The 24,667-nt window shown below is 51.6% G+C and overlaps 3 protein-coding genes across 3 annotated transcripts; 1 reads left to right on the top strand and 2 right to left on the bottom strand.

The window, feature by feature from the left end:
* Nucleotides 1-209: 209 nt before the first annotated feature.
* TGME49_205300 (hypothetical protein) lies at nucleotides 210-8,915 on the bottom strand. The gene is made up of 9 exons (XM_018779327.1): nucleotides 7,356-8,915; nucleotides 6,753-6,919; nucleotides 5,780-6,272; nucleotides 5,169-5,287; nucleotides 4,878-4,961; nucleotides 4,040-4,268; nucleotides 3,229-3,458; nucleotides 2,530-2,608; nucleotides 210-2,010 (listed from the first exon to the last, which is right to left on the bottom strand). The coding sequence occupies exons 1-9, from the start codon at nucleotides 7,978-7,980 to the stop codon at nucleotides 1,943-1,945; spliced, it is 2,094 nt and encodes a 697-aa protein (XP_018637281.1). The 5' UTR covers nucleotides 7,981-8,915; the 3' UTR covers nucleotides 210-1,942.
* Nucleotides 8,916-9,819: 904 nt separating this feature from the next.
* TGME49_205290 (serine/threonine specific protein phosphatase) lies at nucleotides 9,820-17,680 on the bottom strand. The gene is made up of 5 exons (XM_018779326.1): nucleotides 17,288-17,680; nucleotides 13,253-16,442; nucleotides 12,584-12,779; nucleotides 12,067-12,235; nucleotides 9,820-11,378 (listed from the first exon to the last, which is right to left on the bottom strand). The coding sequence occupies exons 2-5, from the start codon at nucleotides 14,214-14,216 to the stop codon at nucleotides 11,136-11,138; spliced, it is 1,572 nt and encodes a 523-aa protein (XP_018637282.1). The 5' UTR covers nucleotides 14,217-16,442; nucleotides 17,288-17,680; the 3' UTR covers nucleotides 9,820-11,135.
* A 74-nt stretch (nucleotides 17,681-17,754) lies between these two features.
* TGME49_205280 (hypothetical protein) lies at nucleotides 17,755-22,013 on the top strand. Its single transcript, XM_002367719.1, has 2 exons — nucleotides 17,755-21,705; nucleotides 21,732-22,013. The coding sequence occupies exon 1, from the start codon at nucleotides 18,353-18,355 to the stop codon at nucleotides 19,790-19,792; it is 1,440 nt and encodes a 479-aa protein (XP_002367760.1). The 5' UTR covers nucleotides 17,755-18,352; the 3' UTR covers nucleotides 19,793-21,705; nucleotides 21,732-22,013.
* The last annotated feature ends 2,654 nt before the right edge of the window (nucleotides 22,014-24,667 follow it).

Here is a 24,667-nt window from a genome sequence, read left to right on the forward strand (position 1 = left end):
CCGAACACTGCAAGCGCTTCCATGAGTTAGCCGGTGTCTCGTTTAGAGTGTGTTCGCAGTCGTTTGTCTTCGTCCGACGCACCAACCTCACTCTAGTGATGGAACGAGCTGTGACGAGAGACAAAATTTCGTCTCTCCATCCAGAGGAAACGGCGTCTGTTAGAAAAGTCGCCGCCATCAGCGATTCCTCGCACCTTCGTTGTTTTAGCTGGCACTATCATCTGAATTAAGGACTGATTCCTCACATATGCAATTGGCATGTAGCGCAGCCTTTTGAGTTGTTCTATTATCGTATTGGCAATGGAGGAAACGTTCTCCATCCCATGCAGTGTAAAAACGATAAGACAACATACACACCGCGACACAAAAGAAGGAGACCAGTAAAAGGGGAACAAAGAAACAACAGAGTGGTATCGCGCAGACACACTGGACAGCTGTTTTTGTGCCTCCAACATCATCCACGAGGAACGTCCTCAGTGAATAAATCAATCGCAGGACGTCCCGAATCCAAACTACTCTGCCGCCATGTGAAATGATGTTTATCTGAAGGTAGTTCAAGGACCACCTGTTTGCCATGGTGGTCACCCGTTCCTGACTGTGTGTGTGTGTGCTTCGCTGACGAGGAAAAATCGGCTAGCGCGGCATATCTCGAAAGCTGAGAGCGACAAATATCACCATACGGACTATACACAATCCTCCTCTCCGTTCAAAGCGATATCCTTCGCGACTCCCTAAACTTGCCTGCACAACACTTCATCATGCAGATGCAATGACGGCTGCACTGCTTGGCCGACGCGTAACTACACAAACAATAAAGTCTTGGTGCACACACCAGGCAAGCCGACCGAGGACCGAAACCACGTCGTTTCGTTCCCCGTGAGCATCATGTCTCCCTGAGCATCATTTTGCTTTTCGATCTTTTGGCGAAAACAGCTGACGCACGATTGAGACTGCCCGAAGCTTTGGCATTGCTCCTCGCTCCATATGCAGCGCATTTCCCACAATACGCTCCGACTGTTTTCTTTATTGGCAATCACTGGAAAATCCCATTTACGCGTCAGAAACAACAGCAACCGCCGCAGCGAAACATAAAATTTTACGCATGAACTGAACTGCAAACATCAGTGTCTGTTCCTCGTGTTGTTGTCATCCGTAGAGATTCACAAAAATAGGAAACAGGAATCACTGACACGAATGACATAACAGCAGCCAGCGTAGCCCCCAAAAAATCGTCTGCGCATCCACAAAAAAAAGCTGACCGCTTCAGTGGCCTTTGATCATCCCTAAGCAACGACAAAACGAGGGGTCGCACCTCAGAGACACACGAAACGACAACGTAACGACATCCGCACACCGCAATAGCAGAAACGAACGCATAACATTATATATTGCCACATGTCACGTAGAATGCGACGATAATTCGTTTAAATCAAAATGGGGCTGACAAGAACACTCGTTTCTGTCATATTCGCAATAGCGACCGTTCCTGGGTGAGAAGACAACCCTCTCAAGGCGCCAACCGCCCCACTAAGGCAGCCAACGCACTAAGAGGTCGGAGAGAAAGCCGAAGAATCGAAAAAAGAAAGACGCACTGGGTTTGTTCGCCAAAAATTATGGACAGCACCACGCCCCGAATCGATGCATACTTGTGTATATTAAATTTACAAAACTTACACATGCACCGACTCTACACAGGCACGCACATCTGAATCTTTAGATTGATGCGGCAGACGAATGTTAACCCGTGCAAGTACATGCACAAAACAGTACACATGCATTTACAGATGGTCGTCCACCGAAGAGAACCCAGCCATCTACGCATTCATGTGCATATCGGTGTGAACCTGGAAACGGGGAAGCCCCCGAGACACAGCAAGAATGTGCCGTTGTTGGTCCCCAAACCGCGTTTCAGCAACGGCTTGGATGTCGATCGCTGGCTCCTTCAGTAACAAGGAGACTTAAAGCTCATATCCCTCGGGTCGCCCTTCTTGATCGTTAAAATTCCCGAGACTGCCATAACAAAAAAAACAGGAAAACAGTCCACCGAATCACAAATACACGCACAAAACACCACGTTACGTCCCCACGCTCCCACAGCCTAGACAAATGAATAAAACAAGGAACGTATAAGAAAGCACTGCATTTCTTCATTCCAGTTCCTCTCCCTTCTGACATAGACACGTCACCTATCCCTACACAATCTTGTATGCATACCTATATACACATATGCCAAGGGCCTGCCAGATGTTCTCTCACTGCTCAAATCGTTTACCGTATTCTTAAGCCACACCAAGGATATGTCCATAATAATGCATATATATATATATATACATAAAAGTGCTGTTGATATTCGTGTACACAAATACAGTTTGAGGACGGCGTCTACCAGCAGGCGTCTGACCCGCATCTATAGATCACAACGGTGTACCCGAATTTACGTGTCCTGCAGGCACTGGAATATAACACTTTCCACCCGCAGCCGAAGAAGGTTCTCCATTTGGGAAAGGGAAGAAGAAAGAGATGACTTACCGACTGTGCAGACCACAGAGCCAAGCATGATGACGAGAAGGAGCAGAACGAGGATATAGTCTGCGTGATACCGCTTCACCTGTTGGACGAACATCAAAAAGCCCCACAATCTCCGCTTTCTTGTGTTCTCTTCCCCTTTATCTCGTTGTCTATTCCCCTTTGTCTCCCTCCGCTCTGCTTGGCGCGTTGCTTTCGCCAGCCAGTTCCGTCCAGACAAGAGGGGAGAATCACACTGCAGTGACAGCACACTGTCTCTTTCGGCGTCAGACCGCGAAAGAAATCAAAGGAGGAGCTCACAGAGACCGCCACACATGCAGCGAACTAATACAGCTGTTCCATCCGCCTCCACTCGCCATGGTATCCCATAATTTGTGCCCAGTAGCTACCCGAGATATATAAATGGATTAACATGCACATTCGTACACATCGTGAGAAGTATCTCTCCACCAGGGTTGGTGGAAACGGCCCTGCCTGTGACTTTTGCAAAGACCGAACCTCAAAACGATGGAAAGAAAAACCGCAACCATCTGGGCTTTCCATTTTCTGTCCAGTTTCCATGGGCGTAGGAAACCCAGTGTCTCTACGCCTGCATTCGCTCTCCAGATCAATCTTTGCATCCCGCTACAATGTTGGCTGTGCCTCGAGATCTATACGATCTTCGACATGCGTATGCAAGCAAACGCGTTCAGGGACACTTACGAATTTGTCGACCAAAGCCTTGCCAATGAGGGTGGTCAGGAAGCAGACACCGAAGAGAAGAAGACAGTAGTCCCACGGTGCATTTCCTGAGGCAACGCTGATGGCGGCAGCGGAAGAGCTGGTGAAGAGAATCATAGTTGTATTGACCGATGTCGTGACAGCCGGCGGCACACCCTTGACAAGAAGGAACGGACCCAAAATCAGGCCCCCTCCAATCCCGATGATGCCAGCTGAAAAGACAAACAACACACACTGGCGATGAAAACGATCCAGGGAGAAACGACAAGAAATCACGACACGCTTCACATCCCTCAACCGCGACTCAAATAACGATGACACGCCGACCAATATGTGCACCTCCACGCGTCGATCTATGCATGCATGCGAAATGCTGGGTGTATCATCCGTTTGCGTGCATGATTGGCATGTTACCCTACAGGCTTTCCACAATTAATTGCCCGTGGACAAGCAAGCACGAAGTTGTGACCACATGTACATGTTTTCCCCATTGAAGGAAAGAAAGAACGCCCTGAAGGCCAACATGCAGCTGCCCTCGCTTTCCGTCGATTCTTTTCGTTTCCGCTCAGTTCCTGCTGACCACTGCACCTGCCACAAAGAGACAGCTTTCTCTCCTAAGACGAAAGTGCTCCTAGCGGTTAGGCCAAAAACACAACACGATTAGATCCGCGAACACTTGCACGCCTGCGTCACTTAAACGTCGATAAACGCCTTTGCATGAGTGCCAGGTTAAACCCCAGGCCATTGCGCACTCGACCGTGTTGTCTTCCCCAGGGTGTTCAGCCCGCCTTACCCATCATGCCGGCGACCAACGAAATGCCCATGAGACTGTGGACATGCGCAAAAGAGTACTCAAGCTCCCCCTTCTTGGGTTGTGCTCTGGTTGTCCCCTCGACCTCAATTTTCCCCCGTTCTTTTTCGTTGTTTCTCCAGAGCCACATCGCCGCTGCGTACGAGCAACTCATCAGGAAGGCCGCGCCAAGGACGTACACGCCCCAGTAGGCAGATCCGCAGTACGAGACCTGGAAAGACACGAGAAAAAACTCCCTGTTATACATTGTACCATGGGATTACTCGATTTCTAAGCAAGAGCTTCTCGAAGCCATTTGCAATCTCTTATCTGACTAGTAGTTATCTCTCGCTGTTACAAGGTGACATTCAAAACATCTTCCCATGTCCTCGGCACAACCCTGCAGTTTCATGGAGTTGTTCTCTCGCCGAACTGAGCCTCAGCTTCCCCCCTTATCCTTCACCGCATTTTCCTCCACCTGCTCCTGCAAGGCTCCCTCTCGGCTTTCTTCACCTTTGTCTTTCCTCGTTTTTCACTACAGGGGGAAAAAAGAGCCCGTCACGTGGAGCCGCACTTTCCAGTTCCTCGTCTTCGAAGATGCCGTCCATCAGAAAAGCTAGACCATGTACTGTAGTGACTACATCATAAGTAGATGTTAACTCTGTACACAAAATGCGCGATGCAGATACTTTATAAACCAAATCGAATTGACAGAAACACTGCAGCACATAGGATACTTAGTATGACTCCAACTAGTACGAGACACATACATCCAAGTCGTTCTCTACAGAGAGGGACGTGTGAAACGTCTAGAAAGCCCCTGTTTTGCCGGCTGCCTTACAATCTCCCATCGTGTCCGAGGACCACCCTTGATGATGGTGAACGCCAAGTTGATTGCGTAGACGACGAACATGGCGAACCATTTCTGATGCAAAACAGGGAACAGGGAAACATGAACAGTATACTCGACCCAGGGTCACGGCAAATGTGCGCTGTCTCCCCCACCGCATTGTCACTCTTCGGCAAACGCCTGTGCTTTTCCCCGCATTGGTCGTTTCTGCTGTCAACCTGTCTCCTCCCTTGCCTGTTTTGTCTTTCTGTTGTCGTCTCACACGTTCACGTAGCCACTTACGATAGGACTGTGGCCACGAAGGGCATAGCGCAGCGATTGAGGGAAAGGGAGTCGCACGGCACCTGGAGAGGAATCGGCAAAACCTGATCCTTTCTCTTCTTCACTTGATTTAGGGTCCGCTGAAAAAAGAGAAAGACGTATGCAGAATGAGCCGTCTTCCCGCGCTCAAGAAGACACGCCTGTTGACGTCTTCGCGACAACCGATTCCCAGTCTTGTCTTCGCACACAGCAGCTTCCAATGAGAAAAGTACACACTCGTACCTGCTTGATCTCTCATCTACCGCGTAGTGTTAGCCCAAATGCGTACATCCACACACACATGTATTTTGCTATTCATGCATGTATCTGCGGTCGGTATCGTTTGTACGAGTATACCACGTAACCAAAAGAGCTTTAGAGGACGTTGCGAGCTGCGACCAGCATGCATGAAAGTGTATGTGTATGCTGAAGAAGGACGAAGTCAGAGTGGCTTGGAAAGCGGGTTCTTCAAATTATCAACGTCTCACGACAAGGCGTAGTGATGCGGTATTCGGATCCCTCAGAGGCGCCGTGGTGGGGACTGGCGTCAGCGGCAGCTTGCACGGTTTCGCCTTGCTCTTTGTCTTCCGCACCGTTCGCGGCGTGTGAGTTGATTTCTCGCTTCGCCTTGAGTCTTTCAGCATCCCCGTCGCTGTTTTCGGTTTCGCTCTGCGTCACAGTCACCAACTCGAGGTCACGTTTCGCTGCTCCCGGCTTTTCTACGCCTCTCCCTTCCAGCGTTTCATTATCGGCGGTCGCCGCCGGCTCTGCATCGGCACTTAGGCAGGGGCCTCGTGGGTCTGAGCCAGACTTCACGTTATCACCAGCGACCCTGCTACGCCTTGCTCGCTCTTCCTCCTGCTCCTCTTCCTCCAAAGCCTCGCACAGACTCCCGCTGCGCTGCTCTAGCTGTTTCCGCGCCGCCGCACCTTCGTGCTTCAGCCGCATCATTTGCCGGAAAGTCTTGTACGCCGTCGCGAAAAGAAGAACCACCAACAACGCCATGATCAGATACACCGGCCAGCACCTGTTGATTACCAAGCCAAAAGTCGCCCCTGCAATTTGCATCGGGCCCATGAGCAAAACCTGAACGTACACGCGCACACGCACAGAGCTTCTAGATGAGCATAAGAAGAGCTATCTCACACGCAACATAAATCGTATATGGTAGATTAGCTACTACCCCTTATACCCAACTGAATTGGTATCCATTTGCATGCTCTGTAGTAAGAGACACGCGTCTCACGGGGACATGAAACGCAGAGAGTCGATGCGATCACTTCCTACTCCACTTTTATCGACCGTCACCACTGCTGCCACATGCGTAGGCCGCGGGAACATGCCTCGAGCCCAACACTCGTCCCTCGAGGTGGGAAACCAGCGTACACATACGCCCGTAATATATGTGCACAGACTAACACATATGTGCTTGAATTTGCATTATCACGTATCGCGGTTATAAGGAAAAAAACTTCAGCGTGACAGGCAACTGTATTCGTCGCGGTGTATTTGGCTTGTTGATGAAGTGACGAGGAACGGACAGCTTCCTGGTCTTCTCTTGCGTACCAGGTCAAGGTCAATGGCTGGCCGATCCGCATACGGATGGCGGCGAAAGAGATTAAGAGAGGTGCCCGCAAGGGACCCGCCAAACATGAGAGCCTGGCTCGTCGCTGTGGCTTCGTACACAGTGAAGCCCATTACAAGAATCATGATAGGGACGTAGATAGCGCCGCCTGAATGCATGCGGAGACGAGTGGAGAGAAAAAACGCATGCGCCGTCGAAGAAAAGCATCTCGAGAAACAAGGCGCGACAACAAGCGTGTAACGTCGGAAACGGAGAGAACACATTCGTCAAAAATACGGCAGGCGACAAACATGGAGACGACAAACCAATGAGAGCAACGCCCAGAAGATGCGCGCTCGAAGAAAGGGATTCACAGAGCAAACGAATGGAAATCGGAACGAGAAAACGCGGGAGAAAGCAGTCCGGAGACAAGGCCACAAAAGACTAGCAGAAAAACACAAAGTTTGCCTTGTCCGTCTGATGCATCCGTTTGCCTGCTGCCTCATCGATATTCCGAGCAAACTACTCCAGTTCTATTTGTGCGTTCTTCCTCATTTTATGCTCGAGGTAGGGTTTCTCCCGTTTCCGAACTAGAGATAACTCACCTCCTGCACCCGCTGCGACAGCAATGATGCTCGCGATCCCGATGGCGAGGACGCCGACGACGTCCAGAGGATTAGCGAGGTCTGAAACGCTTTTTGCCTGCTTCTCCGAGTCTTCTGTAGCGCCTAATCGACGAGGAGCGAACAGAAGAGCTGTGTTCGGCGCTTCTTGGGGGTCCCCTCTGAGACCGAACAGCGGACGGTCTTCATGGCCAGCAGACGGCAGATCTAACACTGCGTCTGCAAAGAGCCACGGCGCGAAACTAGACGGTGCGACATACGGCGGGCAGGCAGGTGAAGATTCAGAGCAAGCGGGCTCGGAATGCGGAGACGGAAGAAAAGAAATAAGCGAAACTGCGGCAAGAACTGCAATGGTTACGGCTGTGGATGCCCACGAGGAAAACGCGCGGACTCTGCGACTCCCCATTTTCCCGCGGGACACCCGTCTCTCTTGTGCGTGATTTTGCGAAGGACACAACTCGAGGAAAAACCAGGGTCGCCGGCACCAAAGAGTGAACGGAAAAAAAGACTGGCGACTGCGATGTCGGGTCGGCGACTCGCCGTCTCCCCGTGGAGACGTTGGAGTATACACACACTCGGCAGAACAAGCACTGCAGTGCTTCTCCATGGTTGAAAACAAAATACTGAGTGAATCAGCGCGGGACAACACGGGAAAACAAGGCTTTTAAAAAGGCCCAGGACAGGCCTTCCCCTTGGGTTGTCAAGCTTAGCCACGAGGACAACACAAAACCGAACGTGCTCCAGCTGCTTTGCTCTACGGGCAAATTCTCAAGAGTACTGACGATGCGCCTCTGGAGATCCTGTCCTTTCCAGAATCTGGTTCAACGGAAAATTCTGTCCGCGGGGTTTACCGACTGGTGACCTTCCCGGGACACGGCGCGTACATGGTCGAACTCCAGCGCGACCCTTGATTCTGCGATCTGGATATAAGGCAGATCGTCTTCACTTGTTGTCCAGTCAGTTACGACCGCTTAAAGCCAATAAGCAAACCGACGACTGGAACCGATAGCTGCTGAGCGTGTCGTGCGGAGCACAGGATTCCAATCAACAAGAGGGAGGAAACTGAGCTTGCAAAGAGCCCGTCTGCGATGCGAATGTGCAGATGTGGGTATTTGCGTCTCTGATAAAAGACGCACATTTACTCGGGATTTCTTCTTTCCAAAGTCGAAAAGCCAGGTGCGTGAAGTGCGGAATTAGGACGAGACAGCGGGCGATGTCGATCCAGAGGCAGTCGATGCATACCCCCTCGTGTCAACGAAATCCCTACTCCTTTTCACACGAAAAACACACGATCTCGCAACCCACTGCGACAGAAAGCGGGTTTCTCGAACGAGGAATCCAAAGAGAGACAACCAGCGGGCAAACCCCCAAAGTTTAACTCCTTTTGCCGTCGAGAAAAATCCACCCCGAAAGACAGGACTGCGGCGGGTCGTTTCGTCTTAGCCGACCACGCGAGTCGCTTGTGCCAGTGCGTTTCTTTTTAGTGACCGATCAGACCTGTTGATTTACTATGAAACAATTGGTTACCTCCCTTGAATTCAAGACGTGAACAAAAACTTGCTGCAACCCACATGGGCATTCCTCGCAAGGGTGCCAGCTGCTTCGTCCAAGCATGCCTTCAGCTTTTCGTAGATGGGGGCCGTCGATGGATAGGCAAGCCGCGCTGGGCATAGCAGAATCGGGACGGCGACAAAGCGCGGAAAATCCTGAATTTCAGAAGACAGAACAGTGAAGACGAATGAGGACACACTTGCCTTTTTTCTGGGGAAGCAAGAAGTGTTTGTGCTACGAACCACAACTAAAGATCCTTTGGGAAAAACATGGTTGAGATCACCTGGCAATTTTGACGTAGAGAGAGACGGCAGGGGGATTTTTAATACAGCAGACACGCGTTGCACCGAACTTTTGAGATCAGGAAGTCACCCGAAGTGAGTTTTTGTGTCCTTCGCAGCGTTTAACCTTCTCTTGGTCAACCCGTGCGCAATTTTGTGTTGTTCGGTACGTGTTTGGCTTCTGTAGGCAACGGCGCAGAGTTAGTTTTATTGTCCCTTTCCTGGGCGGTAACTCTGGTCTCGACAATGAAGTGTGCCAGTGACAGCGCGAGAGCTACACTTTTCAAGTTCTCGTCAAATTCTGCACGAAAACGACTAGGGAGCTGGCTCAGCTCACTCGGGTAGCTTCATGGCCAGCAGAAGCCTCCCCTTATTGGATGTACCAGGCTAGGTATTGCAGATTTCAACGTCAAGGCTCTTTGAAGCTCTCAGGAGATTCTTCCAATGTGTTCTTGGCAATAGGAGTACCGCTCTTTCTATTGAGTTCTTTCGTACATTCGTATTTTTAAAGGAACTGTGTGGTCTCCTAACCTGGAGGAGGACAGAGGGCTCTATGCGTTTGGGTGAACATGCAGAGTTGGGAAACCACCAACACGTGACGATGAGGAAAAACCATCCCTGAAATAGCCACCTGCTCCGCTAGGTTTCGTGGGGACACGACGGTTTTTTGGAGTGTGTGTGTTACTACGCTTTACACACACCCAGGCACAAAATTGGTACGGTTTCCAAGCGCACTCTTTGTGCGCCAGAAAGCGCGGGGGTTTTCATTTTCTTGCTGGTTCCTGCGCCCCCTGCTTCGGAGGCCGAGCGGCGAACAGTTGAGACGACGGTGTCAACCGCATCTCGACAACGTTATAAAGCGAACAGAACACGCATCTCTTGAGAAAACAGGTTAAATAGAGGCGGAAAACAACGGACGAATGTACCCACCCCGATGCCCCTTTCATTTCGTTCGCGAGACGGCAGTGCCAGTCGTACCAAACGTGCGTAACGCGTGAGCATACAGAATTCGCTACTCGATTCGCAGGGCGCTATCGAGACGCCCGCGCATGCGAGGTTGAGAGGACTCCTAAAAAACAGATCTGTGCAAGATACACGTAAACTTTGACATGGAAATACCTCCACGTTGGCTCATCACTCTTTTATTATTGAACAAGATGAACGTACAAAGCGTTCATCCAGTTACTAAGCAGGTGCCAGGCCACCAAGAATCCGATCCGTATACTTCATATTCCATGCGCGCCGACAGATAAATATGCGCGCCACCTCCTGTCTCTTCAAACGCAAATTGAAGGCAAGGAAGTAAGGATGCGCCAGTGCCGCTTTCGGAGTCATGTACCACGCTCACATCAGAAGGTACAGAAAAACACACATTCACGCACTGAAACTCTAGCGCACCCCCAACGACGGCCGGCGCTTCCACTCTCCAGCGTGTACATCTTTGACACATTGGGCTTCGCCACCTTTGAACAGAAGCACCTATCGCGAGAGTGAAAAGACGACGGCATGATGCCTTCTCGAGGCCAGCTGGTCACTGCGCAAACAGCCGCTGTGAAGTAGACTCCGAACCTATCCCGGGAATCCACTGAAAAAGGAAAATTGAATCCTCTCTGAAAAGACAGCTGGCCATTCGTGACTGAAAGAAATGCGGATAAAGTGGCATCGCAAATCCGGATTCTGATCCAGAGGGCTCGACGCATTGGACAGACCCTCTTCCCTTCTTCATGCTTCGTCTCTGTTGTCTCCATTTTCTTCGATCTTTCCTTCTCCCCATGTGCTTTTGGCCTCTGTAGGTCACTTCCGTCTAATTCTTTGCCTTTTCAACTTCGCTCTTTCCCCCATTTTCTTTTCTCTCTCACGGGTTCCGTATCGCCCCCTCTCGTCTGACACGCCCTCTTTCCTCTTGACTTTTTCCGCTGCTGTTCACACGCTAAGCATGCTGCCTCTCCTCCGCCTCCTCTCCGACAACCCGACAGTGCCCGAACTTTGCTTGGTAGTCGCCGATGCCGTATTTCATGGCCTTCTCGTCCCAGTAGGCGACCGGCCGCCGCGCACAAATCAGAAAATTTACTTTCCGCAAATCCAGGCCGACGGCGAAACAGAGGAAGGCGCACGCTGCGGCCACGCTGCGTCCGACGCCCGCATTGCAGTGCATGTACACCGAGTGACCACTCTGCGAAAAGCGCAAAAAGGCAAGCTCATCACAGCCAGTGGACAAACGCGTCTTGCAGAAGGGAGGAGAAAGAAGCTGAGAGAAGAAATTAGAGAGACAGAAAATAAAGGAATGAGAGAGGGGCGGAGAGAAGGCAAGTAAAAGAAAAACGGTGAATGCATGTTTTTGAGAGCAAACATGAAAGAGACCACAGACTCCGGAGACGACGAGGGCTTCTCTGCATCAACGACGAGGGGGTTGGACCCAACAAAGAGCAGAGACGAGACTGTGTATGTACGCACAACTCTGAGGGCAACAGGAGATACAAGAAGACGAGAGCTCGAAACGAGGGAACGGCGACAGGCACGTTCCCTGGGACGTCGCGAGTGAATGACATTTCATCTGCACTGGAACGATGCCCTCGTTCCCCACTTTTACTTCGCTTCGGGCTGGTACGCTGCGATCTAACCCAAAATGATGCACGAGTACTTCAAGACGACCACCGACGTAGATTATAGACAAAGAAGTACTCATCTGAAGCTAACAAGACGGGGAGAACCACTGGAACCAGACAGTTGTCAGGACCACTGGACAAGCACGCATCGAATTCGAAAGACTGCACCGGAACCTGTCAGCTGCGTGAACTCACCACATTGCCTGAACACAGCCAAAGCTCTTGATTTTCACGGACGGAGTTACGTCGCCGTACCTGGAAAAGACCGAGAAGGAGAAAGGCAGCATTGGCGACTGCAATTTTCCTCGCAGAATCGCACATGTCCGCCGTCGGCAGCCACACATATCGGAGACCAGAGCCGTCATACAGCTGGCTTACGGCTTCAGCTGACCGAGAACTAGCGATCGGATCTGGGTAATTGTTGCTGCAAAAAACGCCACAGACAGGTGAGAGGCAAAAGGCGTTAGACGGAAAGAAAGGTCGCCAGAGACAGAGAAGAGAGACTGGAAGGGGCACCGAGTGACCACTGAAACGAGCGACGAAAATCACGAAAGAGGCGACACCGACGTCTCGAGCTGGAGCAGGAGAGACGAGGAGAGGGGAGATGCGGAGCTTACAAAGAGAAACAGTGCGAACGCGACAGGGCAGAGGTGCATGAAGAGCGGCGCGGATCAAGGACACGGGAAAGAAGACCACCGAGGAAGAGGAGGAAACAGAGAACCGAAGGAGAGTCGCGAAGGCGACACACAGCACAGGGTGGGCCTGTCCGTACCACAGATCTTGCTCCGTTTGCAGGTTGACCACGCAAGTCACCTTCAGCTCTTCTTTGAGGTGGCGTATGTGCTTTAGCTGCCGAGGACAAGAACCGACGAAGAATCTGGGGAAGATTGTCGAATAGTGCATGCGGCATTCGCTCTTCACTGAGTTGTAGAAGCGAGTCGTCAGGTCGTACTCACCGACTCCTCCCGCTGAAGAAACAGAGAGAAACCCCAGAAAAGAAAACGCATGCTTCCTATCTCTTTCCTCCCTGATTGGCTTCTCAGCCTGCAAGAGACACCGTCAGCGGCCTGTACAGATCCGCTCCTTTCTGCCTCCCTCTGCTGTCTCTCTGACGTCCTTCATCTTTGTCCTACGAATCTGTTTCGATCTCAGCCATCCGCGTACTTCCCTCAACTCCTTGAAGGCTGTATTCTTCCCTCACCCCCGGTTCGTCTCTCTCCCTTGGTTCCTCTCGCCTGCTGTCTCAATCGCCCTTGCAAAATGTCGACTCGCTCCTTCTCTTCTGTGTCTCTCCCACCGGTTTTCTCAGTTTCTTTCCCTTTTCTGTGTCCCTCTTCTGCTCACTTCTGCGCGTCTTCCGGTTGCCGGTACGCCCTGCTCTCCCTCAACCGTTTCGCGCCTCTCTACTGCCCCCCCCCCTACGACCTGTTCTCCGTGTTACCTCTTGGATCCCGGAAGTGCGCAATGCGGCAGATGTACAGGCACTCGAGATCCCCGAGTTCGTTCACATCGACGACGACGTCGAACGGGTCAAAGCAGAACTTCCGGTTGCTGTCAGGCCCGAAACCTTCCCAGACGATCGACTCGGAGGGTCCGGGCGGCGCGGGGCATCTCGAGGGGGAAGGCGGGAAAAGCCACTTTCTCCAGGAGCGCCTGCGCGCCCCGCCCTCGCTTTCCTCGTTCAGCACCTCGCTGTCTCCCGCGTAGGTTATCGGGACTTCTTCGCCGGCAGTTGTGGGGACGTACGGCACCGCAATTTCGCCGTTCGGCGGATACCAAAGAACGAACTTGTACTCGAACGCGCAGTGCCGCAGCGGGTGGCTCTCCAGCACGGCTTGCACCTCCGGGGCTCGAGTGGCCACTCTGTAGGCTGCGGCGTCCCATACGCACTTGGTGGCGGCGACTGCGGAACCCGACGAGGTACACGAGGAGAAGGAAGCGGAGGAGGGGAGAGAGCGCCGGAACCGCTGTTCGCCCGCGGAGTATACCGGCGAGTTGTGCTTCGAGAATTCGCTGAGAACGTGCTGCGACGTCGACATCAGCTCGACGGCGAAAGGACAGTCTCCCCGGGAGACCTCAACCATGTAAGGCGACGCAGAGCGTGCAGATGGGAAGCAGTGCGGACTTTGCCTGCTCAGATCGCACCGTCGGCGGTCGGCGCTGCAGGAGGCAGACACAGCTGCCGTGCTGTGGACGTCGTTCGTGTCGTTCGGACAAGACGCGGGATCCAGATCGATGTCGCGAAACCAGAGGCTCGGCTCAAGGCCCTGCGGATGGGGCGCCGAGTACGGCATCAACGGGACGCAGTGCTCCAGCTTCCACTCGCCGAGGAACGGCGCAGAGCCGACCACGCCCAGCTGAGCGTTGGGCGGCACGAATGCAGTAACGCTGAAGCGGACGCGCATTTTGGAAGACAGCAACGGGAATGCGCCACGCGAGAACTCCCAGCTGCCCCTTCTACGCACGAGCAGGGAGACGCGCAGAAAAGAGACGAAGTAGAGGACCGCGCTCTCTCAGCGTTTTACGGACCTCGCCAGCAGAGCCTCCACGAGCGAAGTGAGAAGAATGGGAGGGAGAGAGAGCTATGCAGCAAGCGTCTCTCTCCCGTGAAGCGCGGTGCGTATCTCGGTTTCAATGGTGAAGGCGAACAGTTTCTTCGATCCATGCGTCTGAGGAATGCCAGACCCGCTGCTGCACCGAACGAGGCACGAGCCTTCCAGGGGTACAGACACATTGGACGGCAGACAATGAAGAACGGGAGAGCGCGAAAAACAAGTTCTGTATGCAAACCGCGCCGAACTCACGCTCTCACGACACGGCTCCACACGGCATCTCCTCAAGCCCGCTTCGCTCCAGAATGTAGGACGGCTGCCAGTTCACGCTGAAGTTTCTACACGAAAGGGTGGCCATCAGAGGGAGCAACGAACTACCCAGGTGAACGTCGAAAATAGGCTGCAGCTCGTGCCGTGTGAAGTTAAGAAAAAAGTTGACTATGTGAATGCGTTAGACCTCTCCGAGCATCAGGTGGCGGCTGTGGTAGAGGCGCTGCAGCCTAGCCGAGAAGGATTGACAACCACGCCATTCGTCTGTAGGAAACCTTCCTGTGTTTTTTCTCGTGCGAGGTATTCTCTTTGAGTTCAGCCTACAGAAGAAACAAGTCCCGAGTTCGTTTGCATTCGCCAGCTTCTCGATGACTCCGCACTGTGTCCGACGCCAGCCCACCCAGCAAAGTCTCTCAACTATCGCTACCCAACCAAATATCACCACTCGATGCACCTGGACGATCACGTTCCTTGTCCAGTGCCACAAAGTATCTCTTTTGACTCAGAAAGAAATGTGGGGCGCTCCAAAAACCATGGCGCACCCGCTTCACGGACAGCTGGAATGTCCAGCGGCGAAGACAAAGTGGGTGGCACAAGACTAGCCATAGACGTTTATGAGCAGCAAAGACTGCGAAATAAAAACATAGCACTAAAGGCCCGCAGTAGTTCACGTAATTTAAAGTTTCACATTTCCTTCGGGCGACGCCGCACGCTGCCAAACAAAACTACTGCACAAGCGTGTCAGGCATGTTGGGGATAAGGGACCCGAACACGCTCTGTACGTACTCGAGGTGCGGAGCAACAGGAACTGCGCGACGCTCTTGGAAAACAGACGGAAAATATATCATTCTTGGCGCCGCAGAATCGCAGCAGGCCATCCTTCCTAATACAGGAGGACGACACACAGAGCAGGAGCGAAAGGAAGGAAGTCAAGCTCAAAAAAAGCATGCGCGTGGAAGCGGAAACTGGAGGTGCCGCACAGCTAGGGGAGCGGATGGGCAACACACAAACGGATTTCGGATTCACATCAAGCAGGGCACTATTCCACCATCTTAGCTGATCTTATCAACTGCGTCCTGTCACTTCTTGTTACTTGGCCTTATAGAAAAGCGACGAACAAAGAGTTTCTGCCTGTATGGGCAGCACGAGTCGTCGCAATAGCCGAAACCCTTCACAAATACACAGGTATCGGGGTTTTACTAGGTTAGCCACAACCGACCGGTATGCCCCCCTGAGGTATAATCCGTGAGAGAAGATGTGTGATCCAAAGAATCCAGTGTAAATACTATTGCTTCACAAAACAGTGAAAAAACATTCTCGGAAGCTATGCTCTTCAGGGACGCGGACTGAAAACGAGGGCTCACGCGCGACTAGACTGTCGATAGCAATAACGCAGTTGACTGGGCGGCTGATTCGATCCTGGACAACTACTGCGTCGTTTGTCCCGTTGCTGCTGCAGGGCAGCCGTTTCCAAGCCACTTTCGCTGATGACCACCATACACAAATGCGACTCCCGCCGATGGGAGGACCGCGACTCGCTCACGGCAAGTACAACAATCAAGAACGAATGAATCTTCGCACAAGTCATTGGCGGAGAATTTCACTTGCGCTCAAACACTCGGATAGTCTCGTGCAACATCGCCTGCCGTCACCTCACATCAAAAAGCCCTCTGCAGTGCAGCTGACCTGAGATCAGTTGGATCATATTCTGTCTGAACCTACCTCAGATAGTCAAGTGAACGCTCCTAGAAAATGCCTTCAAGCGGTTGGTTGCCATGCCTGGCAGCTAGAGTCTGCTCGTCGTTGTCTCTGTACACAATTTTACCGGAGAGCTTCCTCCAGCACGTACTTACAGCAGGTGAATGGGCTAAACGGCTTGCCTTGACCACTCCAACGAAGCCGGACGCCAAGTGACATGAGATGCATGTTGCACACGGAGAAGTGGATGGCACGCGTGTATGCTCCTATTCCGTAGAGCGGCCACTTGCAGGCAGCCCAATTCGCCGCCGCCAGGCCACGGTCCCAGCTTGTTTCGTATCCAAAGGAGAAATCAAATAGGCTCATGCGATGGATTTCTCAAAGACGACGTCGCTTCCGGGACGCTCACTCGTCTCCCTTTTCTCAGCTCCTTTGTTGGAGAGTCGTCACAAATATCGGTCTGCTACATCGCTTGCAGCTTAGGCTGCGGAACCCTGATCTCGCCGTGTGTGACTCGATATTGACCTTCGCCCCTCTGCTGCTGACTGTGAATACGGCGTTGCTGTAGATGGACTTTCACCTTAAAATCGTCAGCTCTCGAGGTGAAACCTTCGTAGATACGGTCCTCGAACACGCCTTTCAAACTGTTGGTTTACAACTAGAGACTCTGCTCGAGAGAGTTTTTGTTGCCTAACGGACGGAGCCAGGCCGTTACTGGGGGCCACCATGCCTACACAGATCAGACTCCGTTGACGCTTTTTTCTGTAAGCTGCTGCGTTCTTCACTCTCGGCGACAACACCGCTGACTTAGGAAACCCCATACCTACTTTTACTCTTTCCCCAGACATCTCCATTCTGTTCCTTTTAAAGCTCCTCGTTCCTGTGATTTTGAGGACGCTACTTGACGTTCTACACAGTAGGACCCCCCGAGCGCTAGTGGAGCCATTGCAACTTACCAGTTCCGCCGGGGGTTCGGCGGCCCTGCTTCAGATGAATGTTCTACAAAAACTTGTTCGAGCCCGCACCAGAGAAATGGACAAGTATGTGTCCTGTTTGAGACCGCTAGGCCGCTCGCCTTTGTGTCTTTTTCGTTTTGTAATTGAAGCACACGTTCGAAGGCAACTGCACGGTCACTAGGGAACCCAGCTGCAGTTGCTGCTGCTTGGAGTTCACCGATCCCGCGCACATGCTTCTGTTGAAGTTCTCTGAAAATAATTGCATGAAAAAGCCACTCTTTTTTCCGGGTTGTTGCATTCACAGCTTTTAAGAGGAGCAGACATTCATGAAGGTGTATTAGGGCGAGACACGCATGATGAGACGGGGGGTCAGAATTTAGTTCAGGGCTTCACCTCTCTGCTTTCTGCTGACTGCGTTCAGGGTGAGTTAGGGTACTCAGAGAAGCCTAAGCTCGCTGTCATGTATCAGACGACAGTCGACCGCAGAATTTCCGCATTATTTTTTTAGAGTCTTGGACGAACAAAGCGACCTCTGGTCCCTCTTCGGATCCAAGAGGCGATAAGGTTTTCCTACTGTCCAGCACCCGAAGGGCGGGCACACGTTCTTAGCCAAAAACAAGGTCTCACGTTTTGGAACACCCAGTCCAAACCCCGTGCGTCTCGAATGTGTCTTCGTTCGCTAGCAAAGAAGGGTTCTTTTTTGCCACAGGAATTCGACGCAGGCACCTCCTGAACGGTTTGCTTCCTCGGCTTCTCCGTTCCATTTGTTTTGTCCCACGTTATCCACGGTTACCAGGTGCCACTCTGGCTGACTGCAGTGCCGCTTCTGTATTGTTATTCCAAGAGTTTTTTAAAGTGCCGTCGCAAAAACAGGAGGGGAGAAGAGGCGTAACCCGCGACCTTTTCGTCGTTTTTCTCACATCCCGTTGGCTTTCAAGATAAGACAGGCAAGACCTTGCGTACATTTCTTTTTCGTGTTTTCCGGTGCACGTTCAGAGACTGCTCTTGCTTGCCCTCATTCCGTGATTTTTCTCTTGTGACAGTCCAAGTGGAAATAGCAACACGATGGACGGGCTTGGAGAGTTCACGACAGGTATTGGCCTGGGAACTGTCAAGAGGCTGCAGAAATGGATGGATCTCACCCCGCGCCGGTGCTCAAAGGAATCCTGTGAACCCGAAGGCTTGGGAAGCCGTTCGTTTTTCTCGCTGGCTCGCAGGAGGACGGGGAACGCAGCTGACATACGAGGTTGGCTGTCTATTCTATCAACCGAAACTGGAGATGGGGTCACATCTTCCGCAAACGACCCGGATTCCTTTTCTTGCTTGCATTCTGTTCCGGGACAGAGAAGGATGCTCAGTTCTGCTGGCGAAGAGGGACAGGTAGAGGGGGCGTTGTCTGGAGCCAACGAAAAGCGCTCCGACGAGGGGAGCTGCTGCGAAGAATCGCACAGCAGGCGGTCCAATTCACAGTCGATGGACAGTTTCAGCGCCTGCAATTTCTTCCGTTTTCCGGGGCTGTTGCCTTTCGCCGCTGAACCCACCGCGGGGAAGCGAGTGGAAAGTGACACCGGAGAGACAGCTCGATACGTAGGCGTACCAAATATTTTCGTGTTTTTGATGCGTATCGGTGCAACTGTGGCCGGCAAGGACCAAGGAAACTCTGACTCTTTTGCCTCTTCCTTTTCAACGAATATGCTTTCCGAACCGATTCCGCCGGCGTTCTCTCAGCCCAGCAGCGACCTCATTGCTGAAGAGAAGTTTGCGAAAGCCGTTGAAACGCCCACAGTACTTCCGGCGAAAAATTCCGATGGAGAAACATGCCCTGCTGTACCCCTGGAGCGTGCCTGCTTCCGTGGTGAATCTCGCGCTGCTGCGTCGGCTCTCGTCGAGAGAACGGTGGTCACAGAGAGGGAGGAGAGTGTGATGACAATTCTCCGTGCCTCCTCTGTGTCTGAAGCAGTAAGAGAGTGGGTGAAGTCTCTCGGCACCACGGATGAAGAACCTGCCGTAGCCGTCCCTTTTGTTACAGAAGATGCAGCAAAGCTTCTGTGGAAGTCCGCGTGCTCGTTGGTAGCCAATCCGGTGGTCGCCTTCTATTGCCAGTGCTATGCTCTGGCGAGTCTAGGAGCTGTCGTGTTTGCCACCTCCATCATCCACTGGTGGCGTCCTCTGCTTGGCATTCGGAGGACAATAGATGTCACAGCTGTCGTTATCGTAGCTTCCATACACTGGCTGACTGCGCTCTTCTTGACAGACATCACTTTCCAAGCTGTTTACTTCCTCATCACGTTGACGGGTGTGTTGTGTTACTTCGGAGGATGCACCTTAGCGGCGAGGGGCCACTCAATGCCAGGCGCGTGGTGCCACGTCGGCCTTCACTCGATCTGCACTGTTGGAAACCTTTGCTTGTACATGTATCTTGCTTTTGTGGTCGATGACAGTGTTGAGAAGGCAGCCTTGGTGCCGAGCGTTTCGGAAACGGTTGCCGGGATGGTATCAGCCTAAGTGCTGCACGCCACGTCATGGGAGAGGCGGAAGGGAGCGTTACAGTCGAAGTTTCGCGTTCGGACTGCAAAAGCACTTTTGGTACTCTGTTTACGCAGTGCGTGACACGAATTTAAACACTGTCTCAACCAGTCATGGCAATGCACACGAAACGAAAACTGGTGGCGCCGAGTGTGTAGACTGCGTGCTTTTGGCTAGAATTCCAAGTAGACAGAACAACGGAACTGTACAGTGGTGGGAGCCGTTCACCTGTCCAATAGATGCCTTTCATCAACAAACCCGGGACAGAGCGCGTTCGCCTCAGGAACGGTGGCCGTAACGGCACTGCGTTGTTACCAGTCAGACTGTGTTGACGGAGGAACCAGCAAGCGGGAGTCCAGTCGGGTGAGCGAGAGGCGTCAGGGGTAAACTGTGAGCAGAGGCATCACACAGGCGTCGCTAGCTTGGTGTTCCCCGTTTCAATTTCCGTGTTTGTCGTTCCTTCTCCCCCACCGTGATGAGACAGAAGACAGCTATATATATATATATATGTACGACTTTCTTCCAACCAGGATTGTATGCGGTGCAATTATACACGCTCTTCCTTGACTTTTTCCAGCGTGAGGAAAAGGAAGTCACGAGAGTATAAACAGTGGACTGATGGGGTGGTGATGGACGGGCGACAATGCGCGTGTGGAATGTAGTTAGAACGCAGTACGTAGTTGTAAAGGAAGCCATGCGATTCCGTGTATTACATTCTTCCCGTGCGCGTGCCGTATGTAGTGACACTGTTTCAGTGGAATGAACGAGGAAACAGCGGCTACAAGACTCATCGCAACGACAGCTGGTTTCTCACAGTTTCTTCTGAACAGTGCCTTCCTGAGAAGCCCAAAAGAAGTGTTACCAAGTTCAAATTCTCGCATTTTTCGTTTGCTTTGCGGGTGGGAATAAACCAGACAGCGGTAGGGTGGGATGCTTTGCCTCATGGACCAAGTTGCTGTCAGTGTTTGGAAAAGTGATTCAGATTGTGTACTTCTGTGCTCATGTCTTTTGTGTTGATATAGTGTCTGAGGTTATGGCATACTTGGAACAGGAAGTTCTCTCTCTTGAATGTTGGTGAGAGCATCAAACTTGCTTTGATAACAGCGTCTTGAAAACCGCGTGGCACACCGCTGGCCTGTTCCTGCTGGTTCATACTTTTGGGATTTGTTTTCCGTTCTTATTGGCGTATGATATCTTCTCTGTTCGCCTTGAGAAGCGAGTGCATCGGGGAGGAGCTAGACTTGGACGCAGGGGCCTGAGTCATCTCTTCGACAGTCTTGTATTTGTGCATGGAAAGTTGTGGTTGGATGTTCCTCGATATACCCTTTCACACAAACAGTTTGGAGGTGAATTGCAGCAGCTCAATAGAAGTTCTCAGCTCCCATTTCTTCCATAGGTGAGTCCTTCGCTGTGTCTGACGTATATGCAAACAATTTACTGGCAGTTTCGTTGCGCCCCAGCTTTCTCCCGACGCCTACTGGTGGCTTCCTTGCCTCCTGAGAGCTCTGTGAGAGATGTGAGGCCATTGTGTTGTGCATATGTGCCAAAGGAATAGCGAACGCACAAAGACGTACATTCCTTACCTCCCGAATGTGTAAGTCTATATGCGATGTACAATCCAGGACTCGTTCGTTATCGGTCAGCAGATGAACAATTTCGTTTACTGGTAGACTCATCACCTAGTGCGGCGGTGACCCGGTGAGGAAGCAGGTTGAAACTTCGCAGTTGTGGTACCAGACCTAAGTACATCGAATTCCTGTTTGAACTATCCAGGAATTTTTGAAAACACGTGCGGTGGTATTTACTGACGTGTGCGGCCCATATGTCAGCTCAATCATGAAGTGCGCCGACAGCGGTTCTCGTCTCCGTTCCTACAGGTGCACTGAGCGGAGGCGAAACGGACTGTAGCAGAGCGGAGGCGAAACGGACTGTAGCAGAGCGCAGGACGAGCTTTCAATTTTAGAATCAATACAAGTGCGTTTTAACTGCTAGTCAAACACTCCTGATGTGGTAGAACTCTTTCCGCGGAGTCGCTGGCTAAGTCCGTTGATCGGGCGGTTAGAGGCGCGTTTTTCTCTAAAGCAGTACCGATAGCATCAAGGGGACATGACATATTGTTTCTGGATAGATGACGTGCCCACGTACCGTTTCTCAGTCTATTGTTTCTCAGTACACAGCATGCTCTGGCGAGAGACGCACAGCAATAGGGGTACTGTCTGACATGCTGGACATGACAACAGCCAGTATTCCAGTGAATACACCTTTCAGCCCAACTTCATCTTTGCGTCCACGCGTGCACTACTCTGTTACCCGATACGTGCGACTGGTTTTGTGTATCAAATTACTGGAATTTCCGAGTTACGGTGTATCAATCTTAAACATAGTTGGTCTTTTGTAGAAGACACTTCGGAAGATGCCGGTAAAAGGAAGAAACCACTAAGGGGTGGTAGCCTGATGTGATTGGATGCCGTGTTGCATCCTTTTTGATCGAAGCTTAGTGGACAATAATCCACGTTACGTCCTAATTCTATGTTACACGCTGTAAAAACGGATTCCTAGGTTTCTGCAGACTGTCTTTTCTGAAACCGAAGTAGGCAAGGAGCCAACTAGCGAAGCACGCAAATCGTGTGCTTGCACCCACGATACCATGTTCCCAAAATCCGAAAAATGTAAATCATGAACCTGATGACGACTCACTAGTGAACAGGGCATGGTCCTTTGTGCCTGGTGCGTACAGGAACAGTTTGTTGATGAATCAGTTGTTCGAGGGTACCGCGTGTCTGTTCACCCGATTCGGGGAGGAAATTTCTATACCAGAAAAACTCAATGCATGGGAATGCCGGGTTCTGCTTGAATGACAAGCAGACGGCACACCAGGATTTGTCAGGATGGGTTGACAGCAGCATGTACGTTCTTGCGGAGCTGCAGGCGACGGTGCAGGCTGAAGGTCTAGCGACCGTTCGCTGGGACCAATCACTGGTGGTGACCGTGAATTTCGTTCAAAGCGCATTCGGAGGAAGTCTGATTGCGTCATTTCCTGCGGAACAGAGTGCTCCCGCATTTCGCCGAGATAACACGAGTTCCGTGAAACCACAGAGCTTCTACGATTACCCGCGGAGGTGCTCATTACACAGCAGGAACTGTCCATGACGCACATATGCATGTGGTTCACATATGTTTTTCCGGTATAGCGCTACCTCCTTGCTCACTGGAGCGGGTCATTTACCTGCGTATTTACACAAATGCACTGTCAGCCAACTGTGTCAGCAACTTCTACTCATACCTGGACATCGGCTGTCGCACGCCACAACGTGGCACAGGTGAAATTGTCGTGCAAGCAGCTTTGGCTTTCAGCGGGCGTGAATCTTCTAGCCACAGAACCAGAAGGGAGCTTGTGTCCTTGCTTCACTTCTCGAAGTATGGCATGAAAAGTGGCCTCTTTTTCATTGCTTTGTAAACAAGGTTGCTGGGAATTCGCTGACAGAGAAACCGCAGTTTACGTGGAGAGACAGCAGATGCACACAGTATTTTCAAATGTATCTCGGACATACACACCGATTTGTATAGTGCCTTCGAATAACAAACTGGTCATCGACTGTTCGCAGAATTTTTCTGTGCTCTCGTAGACGCCTGCCGTGTCCTGCAGATTTATGTACCTTCTCTATCTAGAAACGATCCTTGGCAAAACGAGGGGATCAGCCACCACACTCTAAGTAATCGGCAACCGTTCGACCGGAGTAGTTCTCTGCTCGCCAGAGAGACTCTAATGTTGCTGCTAAGCAGTGACCCAGTTCCGCTGATATGCTGTCTCGATCAGTGTATCACTCATCAACTTTAAATCGTCTCCAAACAAGGTTTACATCAACTAGGATCTGTCTAGTTCTCCGTTTCCGGAAAAGATTTCATGCACACGTAAGCTTCACATCAGCGGGCCGCCTGGGTTCTTTGCTCAGGTAACAAACTTACACCCGTCGCTTTTCCTCTTGTCCTATGTAAACACGACGCTAACTTTCAGATGTCTGGTTTTCTGGTGGTTGAAACGACAGGTGGTAATACTTCCAGAATCGGCACTAGCGGTGTGAGCGAAGCTCCCTCTGCTTCTTTCGCCGGCGTGACATACCCGCTCGCACCACGAGTGCTTGATCGCTTTAGAACTCTTGCACCCCTCAGCATTAATAATTGCTGCTTCCTGTAACTGTCAGCGTCTAAATTTGAAATTTGAAAGCTGAACTGTTTATCTGATACTTCGAGAAGTCGGCACCAGAGTCTTAGATATCTAGTTGAAAGACTTGACAATCCCAAAACCATGGTGCCCAACGGTGCAAAGCCTCGACTTGGCGAAGGAGCGACTCAGCTGTGCAACGGAAGAATAGACGAACTGAGATACGTGTTTCGCAGTAGTGTCCTGATTCACAAAGTCCTCATACCGGCGAATGCTTCTTCTGCCTGATGAGTCACACCTACGTTCTTCGTTCCCCTTGTACGGCGGTTCCGGGCAGCCGGGCAGGTTTGGGGCAACGACAACTTAGACGGCATCGTTCGATAAATTGCTTTCACCACAGTTTCTGAGTGACAGTCAACAGCCGTTCATAATTTCTCCGTCATTTAGCTTCATGGCGGCTATGTGGTCCTTGCAACTGCACTGATCTCCTCACAATCCTGTTGAATAGCAAATTCCTGTTTGCTGTTCTTTCCCATCGAGTACGCCAAAGTGGGCGCACACTTTGTTCTGCGACCCATCGACCTCATTCGCTTAATCCTGCGCAGTGTTCTCCATCTTTCTCGGTTTCGTTCTTGCTTGCTCAAAGGGCAAGATGCCCATCCCTGAAGCTTGGAATATATTCATGAACTCGA

Source organism: Toxoplasma gondii, chromosome VIIa, assembly GCF_000006565.2.
Source record: "Toxoplasma gondii ME49 chromosome VIIa, whole genome shotgun sequence".
In the NCBI taxonomy this organism is placed as follows: Eukaryota; Apicomplexa; class Conoidasida; order Eucoccidiorida; family Sarcocystidae; genus Toxoplasma; species Toxoplasma gondii.